Raw genomic sequence first — 14265 nt, forward strand, 5'->3', positions numbered from 1 at the left:
GGAGAAGGATCTCCCGCCGGTGGTTGTTCTTCGGATGCGTGTGACGGTGGCGAGTGAGAGGTCGGCGGAGCGGAGCTGGCGGTTGGGAATGTAGAAGGAGCGCAGTCAGTTGAGGTAGGCTGGGCCAGTCTTGTGGGGTGCTTTGTGTGCGTGGATGAGGAGCTTGAAGGATATCCTCTTGTTGACAAGGAGCCAGTGCAGGTTTCTCAAGTGGGAGGTGATGTGGCTGTGTCGTGGTACGGCGAGGATCAGTCGTGCCGACGCGTATTGGATGCGTTGTAGTCGGTTGATGAGCTTGGTAGGGGCTCCCACGTAGAGGGCGTTTCCGTAGTCGAGTATGCTGCTGACGAGGGCCTGGGTGACTGTCTTTCTTGTATCTGTCGGGATTCATCTGTAGATCTTGCGGAGCATGCAGAGGGTGTTGAAGCAGGAGGAGGAGACGGCGTTGACTTGCTTGGTCATTGAGAGCATTGAGTCGAGGATGATTCCCAGGTTGCGTGCGTGCTCGGTGGGTATAGGGGCTGCCCCCAGTGTCGTCGGCCACCAGGAGTCGTCCCAGGCTGAAGTGTTGGAGCTGAGGAGGAGGACCTCCGTCTTGTCCGACTTCAGCTTCGGATGGCTGATCTTCATCCAGTCGGCGACGGCCTTCATTCCTTCGTGGAGGTTGGCTTTGGCAGTAATGGGGTCCTTGGTGAGGGAGAGGATCAGTTGAGTGTTGTCGGCATAGGAGATTATGTTGAGGTTGTGCTGTCAGGCGACATGTGCGAGCGGGGCCATGTAAATGTTGAACAGTGTCGGGCTGAGGGAGGATCCCTGGGGTACGCCGTAGATGATCTCGGAGGCTGTGGAACGGAATGGGGGAGGTGGATGCTCTAGGTTCTGCCCGAGAGGAAGCAGGTGGTCCATTCCAGAGCCTTGTCTCGGATCCCTGAGGCGTGGAGGCATGCGCGTAGAGTGCAGTGGCAGACGGTGTCGAAGCAGTAGGCTTGAGTTGGCTATGTAGAAAAGCCAATTATAAAGGCTATAGGCCTGCTTCTTTATAATAAAAAGTTAAGATAAAGGTAGTAGACCTGACAAATTGATTGTGGAAATCATTTAAGGGTAGATTTCCATTATCATGTATTAAAGCTTCCAGGTAAGTATTTTCTTATACAGAATCTCACAAATTACTGCAGTAAATCACATGGAATCTCATAAATTAGTGTAGTAGGCAAGGGGTTTGGTGATGATACCACAGCTGACAAATTTTTGATTTAGAAGATTTGCACTGTTAGTTTCTTTGTTCGACCCTCTTAGGCGAGATAGTATTTTAGTTTGACAACTTAAATTTTATATATTGTATAATTTTATGACAGTGTAACTGATGGTGTTCTTTTGGAAAGCTTAAGATTCAAACAGGAGGCCCCAGTTTGTTATGGTGACAAGTCAATGATGGCAGCTAGAGGCCTGATCTATTCACTAGGAAAAACTATTTCCCATGTTATAGGTCTGATTTGTTATACAAAAATATAATAAATACTGTATGCCTGACATATGAATTGTGAAAAGCATATGTTATATTTCATAGTTATTGTGGAGAAGTGTGGCTCAGGGGTTAGAGGCGGCAGACCCGGAAGCTGAGATCGGTCCTGGACCAGGGTTCAATTCCCCGCCTCGGCGGGTCTTGGACTAAAAAATTCCATGGACTCAGTAATTCTCGTTCCGGTGCCTACTTGACTCATGGGTTCACACTCTGCGACTCTGGGCAATAGCTTGCTTAATCTCCACTACGGCCCCTCACGGCGGGATGCCTGGCTTTCACCTTGTGGATACCCTGCTGGGGTTATCTCACAGGGGAATACCAGGACGGGTTCCCAAGGCAAGCGCCTTGATGCCTTCGGGTGATACGTGCGCTATATAAATCGCAATACATTTACATACATACATTTACATTTAAGGACTCCGATTTCTCTGCATTAAAGGCTACAGATAGGAATTTTGTTACATGAACTGTCACAGATTCCCTTTGTAGGGAAGGATTTTTGTTATGGTTACCATCTTTGCCAAACTTCGGGGGGAGGAGATTTGCACTGTAATTATTGTTGCTAGAATCTCCTCTTAGTTGTTGAGCAGCAGGCAGGATCTTGTTGTATACAATATCTATCTATCTATCTATCTATCTATCTATCTATCTATCTATCTATCTATCTATCTATCTATCTATCTATCTATCTATCTATCTATCTATCTATCTATCTATCTATCTATCTATCTATCTATCTATATACATATTTATACACACACATATATACATATATTACCTACTGGCGGTCGCCAGTAAGTAGTTATAGTTAGGATCTAATTTTCATAGGAAATCCACAACATTCTATTTGGAATAACTTTGGCGCCGGTGGACGAATCTTCGCGAATTTCTCCAAGAAAATGGCCTGCTCTGCTCCGCTCCTTCCCAGAAAGTTTGGGGTTGACTCATCAAGTGGGGGCCGAGAAAAAAGGGGGTCACAAAATGTGTTTTCCCCATGCAATTTTCCTTAGGGACCTTTAGCCAGGGCTACAGCCCGAACGGCTGAACGGAATTACACCAAATTTGGCAGAGAGGTAGAGTATGGTTTGCAGATTGTGCTTTTTGTTAAATGGTGTAAATCAGTTCAGTAGTTCCTGAGAAAATCAAAAATAAAATCATAGTTAATATCTAGAGACGAAGTACTGCACGCATTCGGAAATCCGTACAATTACGAGCACGAGCTGCATGCTGATTGGATGTCAACTGTCTGTCAACACTCCAAACCAGGAAGTGTTGGCAGCCATCTTGTGCCTCGGTAGTACCAAGTCACAAGAAAACAGTAAAACAAAGTTGAAAAATAAGGAAAGGGGGCAGTATAGAAACATCATGACCTTCTAGGCCTGCTCAGGGGGTCCCACATGGATCTTTAGGCCCCACAATTTTTTCTTTAAATAAGAAATCGCGGGGTACGCATATAGTACGCTTGCGGGGTGGAAAAGGAAAAAAAAACTAGAAGTCCGTTTTATTCTTAATTAGCCCCCGGGGGGGTCAAATCCCAGGGGCATTTTTTTTCCATAATGGGGGTCTTGTAAGGTCCCCCGCAGCCTTGCGGACCGCCACCCCCTTTTTTAAAGTATGTTTTCAGCTCCCCCTTCCCCGTACACGCCCCGGGGACTGCCACCTTCCTGGGGTAGTAATATGTAAAATGACCTTTCAGCCCCAGGGACCTGCACCCCCCGGGGCTTTTTAATGTTGGGAGGGGGTCGCGCGGCCCCCCTCCTGGAGCCCTTGATGGCCCTGGGGACCACCGCCTCCCAGGGCCAGCTCCTGCAGTGTCTCGGGGTGCCTACGCCCGGGACACAGCTGTTTGCTATGGTAGGGCGGGAGCGTCGCGGTTCCCTCTTTACCACAGCAAACCGCTTTCCTATTTGAAAGAGAGAGCAAGTTAATTTGCTCTCTCTTTCAAGTAGGAAAGCAGATTGCTTTTCGGTAGAGAGAGCAGCATGTAAGCTGCTCTCTCTGACAAAGCAATGCCAGCTCTCGAAGGACGCGGGGAGCCGTCTGGGATCGTGGGGGCATTGGGGCTAAAAAAAAACAGAACTAAATTTACTGGTGAAAAAAAGAGCTATATTTCTATGATAGTATGTGAAACTTTCAGGTTTTTTTTGTGATCCAGTTGTACTCTCAATGCATGTGCAGCCTCGTTTCCAAGCCCATGTTTCGTTCTTTTTCTTCAAGTTCGCCAAGCAAAGCTGTCCTCATTTCAGGTATTACATTTGCTGCTTTCTTTTCCCGGGCCGTGTGTGTCATTCGCTGCCATACTTTTGTAATATATTAATAATTATTTTCTATCTATATTTATTTGAAACGTATTGCCGAGGCGCCAAACGTTGATTACATACTCCATGCACCGCCATTTTAGTAGTTTTCCTCCGTTATTTTTAATATACCTGTTACTTTCATTTTACCCTCCGCCTATCTTCTCTGTAATCGATGAGATTTCTTGCCACAGACACAACGGTGTTTGTCCTTGGCCTCCGATGTTATTAGACTTGGTCACACGCATACCTAAAAACTAATTTGAAGCACGTAAGCCACAGCCATTACAACGTGTGTCCGTCACCAGAAAGCCATTATCATGCTTATGCCTTTATCATGGGTGGTAAATGTATACTAGTTGTAAAAGCATGAGTGGTAAAGCCATATGCGTGGTAATGGCTTCGTGGTGACGACCACGCGTGCTTATGACCGCGTTATAATGGCTGTTTCCCATCAATGGACACTGCAGCAACCGGGTCTGGGCGTCGTGGACTCCAGGGCTCTAGGCGGAGGGCCACGCAGCCCCTCTCATACAATATAGAAATCACCGCAGCACAGGCAGGCAAAAGAGAGCATGCTCACGTCAGTGCCCGCATTATATGGGAAACGCGGGGGCTGACCTAACCAAGCCCAGGGCCATCATTGGAAGCGTTTTCGCGCTCTACAAGAATGACGGCCCTGGGGGACCTCCCATTGGCTAATGTATTTGCTTTCAGGCTTAGTAATAGTAATAAAGCTAGGTGGTGACATCTGGGGAGTGTGGGCGGGCGTGCACCGCGCATGTGCAAGTGTGAGTGTGTGCACCAACAATTAATAACAGAGACAGACGGGAGTGGGGTTATCATGTGCGCAGAGGCAGGCCCAGAATCGGATCTCCAATGAGTAACCACTTTTAATCATTCTCGTAGCGTGCCCTGTGCTCTGATTTGACACTGAGAGGGTGATCACACCATACTTTGTACTGCTAATCATACTCAGAGCCTACCCGCGCATACACAACGAATACGCTTTGACGTTACGCGTCGCATCAAAGCTTCCGTGTGACGTCATGTAGGGCGCCCTGTACCCGAAAGGCGCCAATGTTTTTAATTGTTTAAAAATATATATTTATGCATTTAATGTACATACTAAGGGTTGAAATTATCTGGGAGAATTATGAAAATAGTTTCTTAAATTTATAACAATCGTATATTTCTTTTAAAAGCAATTACACAAATCGCGATGGAACGTCATGCGTACTCGCATCGTAAGAGTACCGTAAGCCCACCGTAAGCGTACGCAAAGCCATGTGACTTTAAAAGAAGAGATTTGATTGGTTCATAACACTTCCTATTCCAATTGTTGAAAGTTTCATCCTATTTTAATCATTCTACTTTGATTTTCTAAGAAGAAGCATCTCTTCTGAGAATCCTGTCAAGTAGAAGGAAGATCACCATAATAACAGCAATGGACTCATCTTCCAGCCATTCTTCAGATGGAGATTTCATTCCTGAAGAACCTCCAAAGAAGAGGAAAAAAGCTCTAATTTGGAAGTTTTTTGCTTTTCCTGAAGAGCAAAAAAAGGTTAATGCTCCAAAAGTAACCTGTAAAATTTTCCAAACAACTCTTTCAAGGGGTGATCCATCTAAAAAATACTCCTTTGGCACAGCAAATATGGTGCGACACGTGAAGGACTTGCACCCCAACAACTTTGCTCGAGCTGCAAGACGGAGGTTGCAGGACAACCTACCTGCTACTGCACCAAGCACATCAACTGCTGCAGCAGCATTTTCAGCAAGCAGTCTTCACCCACAAATTGATCCTGATTTTGGTGAAGTTAAAATTCTATGCATTTATTGCGATAAACTTTTGTGTTATGAGGAACAGTCTATTGACCTGATAAAACGCAGGAAGCAGGAGCATCGCTGCCCTCAACATTAGTTTTTTTTTCATTCTTTTGTTCCTGTTGGACACTTTTTAGGTTCCAGTTCCATTGTTTTGGTTTTAAAAAAAACTTGTTGACAAAACATTAAAAAAATAGAAAACTAAAAAACTAAAAAAAAAGAGTTCTTTTTAGAACTACCTTCACTGGTCAAAGAAAGAACTATATTTCTATGTTACTGTATAAAAGTTTCTCAGAATGAATTTGTAGTTCATAAATGAATGAATGAATACATTACTAGTGTATGGTGAATGTGAAAGTGCGGAACTATAAGAAACTGCTACAGCATAAATCTATAAGCAGTTTACCTATAGTATACTGTAGTAGCTCCAGAGCACTTGAATGTAACATATGCACATAAATATGTTACAAGTCTATGCTTCAATTTGCACTGCTGGTGAAACTGCCTGGATGAATTTCTATGTGTTACGGGTGGATTTACAACCCCCTTGTGCCTCTTTTAACACAGCCGTTGCGTCACTTTTGTGATGCACTGGTAGTGCAAAAGATGTGCCATGGTGTGTGGAAGGTGCATCACATTATAAAGTCCTGCGTCAGAAGGAGGTGATATCACAGTACACAATAACTGTCATATCTCTGGGGATGTACCACTTATTGTACATCTGCTCAGTAGTGTTTTAATGTAGTGAATGACTTTTTTTAGAATAGTGTATAGATAAGCACATAGTGCTGTATGGTCACTACAATACTGAAACTGAAGTGTGATAGTGTTTACTGGAAGTGTAAGGATACAGATTGGGGAATTGAAGGTATAAAAGACAAGTTTGCCGGTGCATAGAAGACTACATGCATTATCTATAGGGGTTTTCTCATGAACTACTGAACGGATTTACAACATTTAACAAAAAGCACAATCTGCGAACCGAACTCTACCTCTCTGCCAAATTTGGTGTAATTCTGTTAGCGTACGCGTACGGTACAATTACCAAAAAAACAATGATAAAGGAATTATATAGAATTCAATTTTACTATATTGGAAAAAAATAATTAATAAAAAAATATCTATTTAGTTTTGTTATTATTTTACATTAAGAATATGAAATATAATTTAAAAAATAAAATAAATATAAATATTTATATTAAAAATGTAAGAAATTAGTATAAAAAGAAAAACATATAATAATTAATACATTTAATAACTATCATTTACAAAACCTTTGAAATTCACTGAAAAAACCATAGGTTTCAGCCATGTTATAGTTAGGAATTAGCATTTAAAAAACCTTAGAAATTCACTGAAAAAACCATAGGTTTCACACATGTTATAGTTAGCTGGACATTTCACTCATACAAAACCATTTAAATTCCCCCATTATAGTTAGTTCAGCTAACTATAACTCGCGCGCCCGCAATGCACTGCTGATGACGTCACATATTACATCACTCATGACATGGTCAGTGACATCACTCATGACATCACTGATGACATCTCAAATGACATCACTGATGACATCACTAATGACATAATTCTTGTGAAAGAGTGTCAGACCTCCTCTCACCGTAATATAACCTTTCAAAAAAACACTTTGAAAAATAGAAACTAATTTTCAAAACAATGGAGATACCAATACCAGTTACAACAACCTATTCAATAATTACAAAATCTACATACACATCCACTCATTCACCAACAGTTCTATATAGTCATTCATACATGCACTCACTCATCACATGTACTCATACACCTATACATCCTGTTACACACCGATACTCATCCATAGAGTTACTCACACATACTCACACATGCAAATAAACATCCATTTACTTGCATATACAGCTATAAACACAGCACAACACTTACTTTTACAAAAACATACACATACTTACTCTCTTAAACAATCACTTATAGAAACACATACTTATTTATACAGGAACTCTTCCAACCTGTCACACTCTCACATATACTCACTTATATACATCAATACTCACATATACTAGTTTAAAACATATGTAGTTACTCATGAAGATACCATTGAGACAGTCATTCATTCACTAACACACCCATACACACACTCATCCACCCATACAGTCCTGCACACATGCTGTCTTCAAAACACATACAGTGAGTCAGTCATTCATGCATGTATGCGCTAAGTAATACCCCCACCAAACCATACAGACACTCATACTGATACTCAAAAAAACAACTAATAACCCATTTGACACTCATGTAGCTACTCACCAACCCATGCAGCCACTTATACACAAAGTGTGACACTGATACAGATATTTACATATTTAAACATTGCTCGCTAATACATGTATTCACTAAGATACACTTAATAAGTCAGTTATACAATCAATTTTACAAAAAAAACATCCATTTAGACACTTATTTACCCATTTATTTTTCTATCGACCTTTAGATATACATATATAAAAAATATTAATTTTTCAGAAAGACACACATTCACTGGATGATGTAATCAGTGACGTCATCAGCGATGTCATTTGAGATGTCATCAGTGATGTCATGAGTGATGTCACTGACCATGTCATGAGTGTTGTAATATGTGACGTCATCAGCAGTGCATTGCGGGTACACGAGTTATAGTTAGCTGAACTAACTATAACGGGGGAATTTCAATGGTTTTGTATGAGTGAAATGTCCAGCTAACTATAACATGTGGGAAACCTATGGTTTTTTCAGTGAATTTCTAAGGTTTTTTAAATGGTAATTTCTAACTATAACGTGGCTGAAACCTATGGTTTTTTTCAGTTAATTATATATATATATATATATATATATATATATATATATATATATACACACACACACAGACATAGAGGACCTGTTGGTTATTTCTGTTCTGTCAGTAGTCGGTATGAGTGTCATTTGCACTCTGCTTCCATCGATGACAGCATACTGCATATGGTAACGGTTTAGTCTACATCATGGGTTGTCCTGCCCTGTGAAAGACAGCATTTTCTGGTTACGTGTATATCCATCTGGAAATTAGTGTGCTTCAGTGTTAGGGATTATTGACCAATGGCTTAGTTTTCAATTTCATCCTCTAATAGCTCCCCTTACATTTCTTTGCTTCTTCTCTTTTTACTTTAAAGTGTCTAAGAAGACACTACAGCTCTGCAGGCTGTGCTAATAGGTCTCTTGCTTCTCACTAATTTCATTTGCAGTGTGTTGCATCCCATGTGTCGACCTTCTCTATATACTGGTAGACCTTTGTGGAAGGCTGTTGTCCATAGTGTCTCACTGTTTTACCGAGATAGCCTACACTTTGGTTTTAAATGTGATGGTCATGCTGAACGTTCAAATAACAATAGACTATTTATAATACCTCTGCAAGACAGACATCAGCTGCTATGTTTAGTTTAGTTATTTCATATACTTGCCGTTTTTAGACATTGCCGTTTTTAGACAGCGGTGGGGATGGAAAGGTAATTGTACCATCAAGGGTTTTTGTTAAACTGCAAAATTTCAAACTTTTATCTTATTTTGTGGTCCTATGCATTTGACACCACTGATGCACAATTTGTGTCAGACAAAGTTGTTAGACAAATAGAACTAATACCAAAAGGTAACGAAGAAGAGAGAGCAATAGCAGGGTGTATGGAAAAGTTCTGTTTGTTTTTAATTATTCACAAAACAAGAATAAAATATACATGGGTATAACATTTGTTGCAAGAGCTACAATAGGAAAAATATTAATAAAACAACCTATTTGCAGCAATTGTTGTAGCTTATCCACCTATTTACAAATTATATCATGTGTGCTGTATTCTACAGCACACATGCAAAGAGGAAAATCCCTTAAATTATCTTTTTTGTATAGGAAGGGACCCCTACCTATACTAAAACTATACTTACCACAACTCAGACACCCTTGCACTATGGTACAAGGGTGTCCGCTTTGAGGTAGCAAAGGGGAGAAAGCAGAACATCGCCACATCCTAAAAGATTCTTGCTGTTCTGCTTTCTCCTGTCTACACAACGCTGTGAAGCAACTTTAAAGTTGCTGCGTTGCGTGAACTGTACCTCAATCTGGGCCTGACTCTGTTAAAACTGGATCCAGCCCTACCTTTTTCTACAGAAAAGGTAATCTGCAGCAAGCCTTGTGTATTGGGAAAAAAGGGAATCCCTGCTCAGCAACCATCTAACTGTGTACTATAGTTGTTGGAGCAAACCATTGTCTCAGTTACCTTCTACATGGTGTTTGGCCAACGCTTCATGGAACCATCCGTGGGCGGTAAACAACCTTTACAACGCAGTGCCTTTACGACGCAACTTTTACAACGCAAACCATTACAACGCATTGCGCTGGGGGGCGCTCTAGGATAGGGAATAGGTTTAATTTACTATCCAACACCTTCCCTACTATCCACGGGGACTGGAGTTGGAATAGTAAATTAAACTATTCACTATCCAGCGCCCCAAAGCACTATGCGTTGAAAAGGCATGCGATGTAAAAACCGCGTTGTAAAGGCATGCGTGGTAAAAGTATGCGTTGTAACGTCATACATCCATGTGCTGGGTATGCTGTGTCAATGTAGTGCACCCACGTGTTCTCATACTTTGTCTATTGTACTGGAAGAGCACACATTTCGATTCCATTGGCTTTACGTAGGCAAACTACTTTCGTGTATCATGCATTATGCATATAATTTCTTAGTAGTGTATACTGTGAATTCTACCGAACTTTCGTTTATTGCAAGCTCTGGGGCCAATTATACAGAGCAATGCCTGGCCACAGCTTGAGAAAAGAAATACATGTGACAGGAGATCTGAATTATTTAGTTTAAAAAGTAGCTTGTTTGTATAATATTCACATAAATGTGTGTATGTACGTGTGTCCGTGCATGCGTGCGCGTGCAGATACCAAAGCTTTCTATGGCATTGTAATAAATCCTACAACTCAGCAAATTCCTCTTAAAGAAACATACATGTACAAAACGTGTGCAAACATCCACCGTTGTGCTGTTTAGTACCATAAACGCCGTATACAAAAGTGCAGTCAGCCAATAGAAACTCCAAAAATAAACACCATCCAAATCCAGGCAGGCGGTCTCGACCTGAATAATAGAAAAATAGACCACGTAACTTCAACAAACCCGCAACCTTTGAGATGGAGCGACCTGTTTAAATTCCTGTCACAACTCTTTGCAGATCAGGCAATTCCAGGCTAAATATTCATTGCAAATTCATAAGGAAAAGGCAGAGGTAAAACCATCACAGTAACCCCCTTCCCCCTAATTGAACAGCGTGGATTCCTTGGAAGTTGAACTTTTTGAGGAGGTCTGTATCCATTTGGGATTTTGAGGGACGAGGATGTGCTGTAATATCCAGGGATGCCAAATTTTGAGCTTGGGAACCAGAGGGCAGATTCAACCAAGATGTGACACATTTCTGTTTTCTCCCTGTGCTGGCGTGCTGTGTGCTGCTTAGCTCCAATGCACGCACCCCTGTGCCATTGTGCAAAGGTGCCTTCTTTACAGGCAGGGTTGTTTTTGTGCAAGAAGGGATCCCTTCCTTATGAAAACAATCCTTACAGGTATTTTCCTTTTTCTATATATTTCTCCTTGTGGCTCCTCACTTGGGATGGCTTACCATTTTGACACAATCCCAGGTTTGCTGACGTTAGTTAATCTAGGATTGCGTCAAAATCCATGTGTGGATTCATGGGAAAGCCCACACTCCACCCATGGAACGCCTTCTCAATGCAGTCAGCAATTTGCGCTACTAAATTAGATAGTGGACCTTATATTATATATGAAATATCACTTGGCTGGGCAGCCATTGGCACTTAGGAGGAATAAATAGTTCACAATGTCCTGTATACAAAGGACATTTCTACCTAGTTCTCTACTACATTACAGTGTAGGGATAATTTTCACCTGGCAAATTGAGTCTCTTTGGTGTCCTTGAATTGATGGTTTCTCTAAAGCTTGTATCATTGAAATGACAGGTACATCTAAAAGCTGTCACTGTCATTTGCCAAAACACTGCCCTCATTAATAGCAGAAAATCGTTGAGAGTAAATAGGAGTATTTCTCATTTTATCATCAGATTACATATTACCATTTTGGTGTGAAGGAGCTGCAGTGTAGGTGGTGGGCTGCATTTATATTGGGAAAAAGCTGAACCATGCCCTGAATGGACGGGGAAATCCTACCAGCACACTTCTATGCTTGATTGGACACTGCATTGCATAGTTAGAATTTATGTTGCATCAAGAGATAACTTTGGTTGCCTTCTGCTGGAAGTCAGTCCCCCTTTAGATAATAGAATTGTTGATATCTATGCAAGTTTTGAAGCTCTAATAATGTCTTCTACATTTAACATAACATAACACTTGCATTAGTAAAGCATACTAATCACCCAGGGGTCTCAAGGCACTGAATTACAGATGTGTTATTGTTACCCAACTCAATGGTACTAATTTTATCAATCTCAAATGGATGAAATGCTGACTGGACCCCCCAGAATTTTAACCAGTGGCCATGAGTTCAAACACAGACCCCTGCACGGCATGCATTAGTCCACTAAGCCACCAGACCTGGCTGGTAAGAGCTCCATTGAAACTAATCTATAGCTTGAAGAAGCCTACAGAAGCATTTTATAGAATCTTTTTTTAATGAAGTTTTATATAGCAGGAACTCGACCTGGTATCGGGTATCTGAGCGCTTTACATAGCACCAGTTGCGGTACATGAGGACACATTCATTTTTTGTTAGGCACGGGGAGATTAAGTAATTTGCCCAGAATCACAGGATGGTCAGCATCCCCAGATTCAAGGTCTACCACCCTAGCCGTTAGGCCAACTCCTTTTCAGTCTCCAAGTTTTATGAGAGACCTGGGTTGGGCATGATACAACAATGTTATTCATGTCACCAATTCAACAATTTTTCAGCTAAAAAAAAATGAAACTTTCCTGCCTCATTCTGATTTTATTAAGGGGGTGAAGATCTTAGTAGTGTCAATGGAGGACCAATGGTGCAGCAAAGCCTACAGTATCCCAATTGTTGGCTAAAGCAAGGGGGTTTAGCCAAATCACACTGGTTTTCCACTGATATCAAGTTGTTGTAGAAGGTGGTCACCAGAATTTACTGCTGCTTATTTGCAGGACCAAAAGACATATTTTAAGATCTTATGTGGTCCTGAAGCAGGCCATCCAGGATACCGCGCATACACTAAACTGTCATTTTTTTAATTATCTTCATGAATAGTCCACTGGAAATTACATTTTCCACCTGGTTTGTTGGTTTGTGAACTTTCCGACCCAGCTGGGTTTTAGAAAAAAAGGAATCCTCTTTAAAATATAATTATTTATAGTGTACTTCAAACTATAGTTATGTTTTATTTAGTTTGACTAATGCAGTTAAGGGATTGTTTCAATGTATATTTTATGTTTCTGGGATGTTATTTCTATTTTGAATGTTGAACAGCATTCTAGTTGCTAAGTGCAATGTCTTCTCTTTTAAAAGGCTCCTCCTCAACCTACTTGTAGTGGGTGGTCATTCTCTATCCCCAGATGCATCAAGCCCAGATTCTGCGAATTCTAAATTGCGAAAAATACCGAATCGCAACTTAGAATTCGCAGAATGGGATGCATGAAGAAAAGCGAATAAAAAAAGCGAATCGCAGTCGGCCGCAATTGCTGATTGCGATTTTTGCTAAATAGCACAAAAATCGCAGAATCGCCCGTTTTACCATGTTGAAATTGCAATCTCGCAATTACCAAAATCGCAAATTGCGATCTCGCAAAAACGGGAAGTCGCATTTCGAGCACAATGATGACATCACAACCAGGAAGTAGGCAGTTCCCTCACTCATTCAGCACACAGAGCCTGAGAGTGGAAGAAGCACAGCCCAGAGCTCCACAAGACACATCCTGCAGCACCACAACAGGACACACACACCAAAACAGAATGTCCCAGGAAGATGCAGGAAGCAGTGCAGCTGGCAGAAAACGAAAAATACAATTTTCTGAACAGGAGTTGGAGTTCCTCATCGAAGGAGTAAGCAGGGACCATGACAGACTGTTTGGCAAGGAATCCCGGAAGGTGCCTGAAGCCGACAAGAGGCACATTTGGCTTCGCATCCGGTCCGAGGTGAACTCTGGTGAAGTGACCCAGCGCTCCATTGATGAGCTGAAAAAGAGGTGGTACGACCTCAGAGGTCGTGCCAAAGAACGCATTGCTGTGAGGCTGGGGAAGCAACATGCCACCTGAGGAGGAGACCCCACAGTTGCGCCCAACACTCCACTTGAAGACCTGGTGGAGGACACACTCAACCCTGCAGCCTGCGTGGGGGTCACCCGGCTGGACACCTCCCGACACACCCAACAATCCCAAGGTAAGTGCCATGCAACTGCGACCCCGTCCCCTAACAATGCCCATGCCTCCAGAGCCATTTGATAACCCCAGTAATGCAGGCCATGCACACCTGAAATGCCATATTGAATTGTGGGACCTGTAGTGTGACAATATTTCCCGGATAGCCACACACAGCCAGACCTGTCAAGTGAAACATATCCCTAAAGCCAGT

General features: G+C 41.9%; 1 protein-coding gene across 1 annotated transcript in view; it reads left to right on the forward strand.

Annotated features, from left to right (window-relative positions):
* Nucleotides 1–13646: 13646 nt before the first annotated feature.
* The window catches only part of LOC147718790 (connector enhancer of kinase suppressor of ras 2-like), a 1944591-nt gene continuing 1943972 nt past the window's right edge, over nucleotides 13647–14265 (forward strand). Inside the window, exon 1 of the mRNA XM_086967239.1 lies at nucleotides 13647–13839. Coding sequence (XP_086823365.1) covers nucleotides 13647–13839 — 193 coding nt within the window. The remainder of the gene's footprint in view (nucleotides 13840–14265) is intronic.

The sequence above is a fragment of the Lissotriton vulgaris genome, chromosome 4_1, assembly GCF_964263255.1.
Source record: "Lissotriton vulgaris chromosome 4_1, aLisVul1.2, whole genome shotgun sequence".
NCBI lineage: Eukaryota > Metazoa > Chordata > Amphibia > Caudata > Salamandridae > Lissotriton > Lissotriton vulgaris.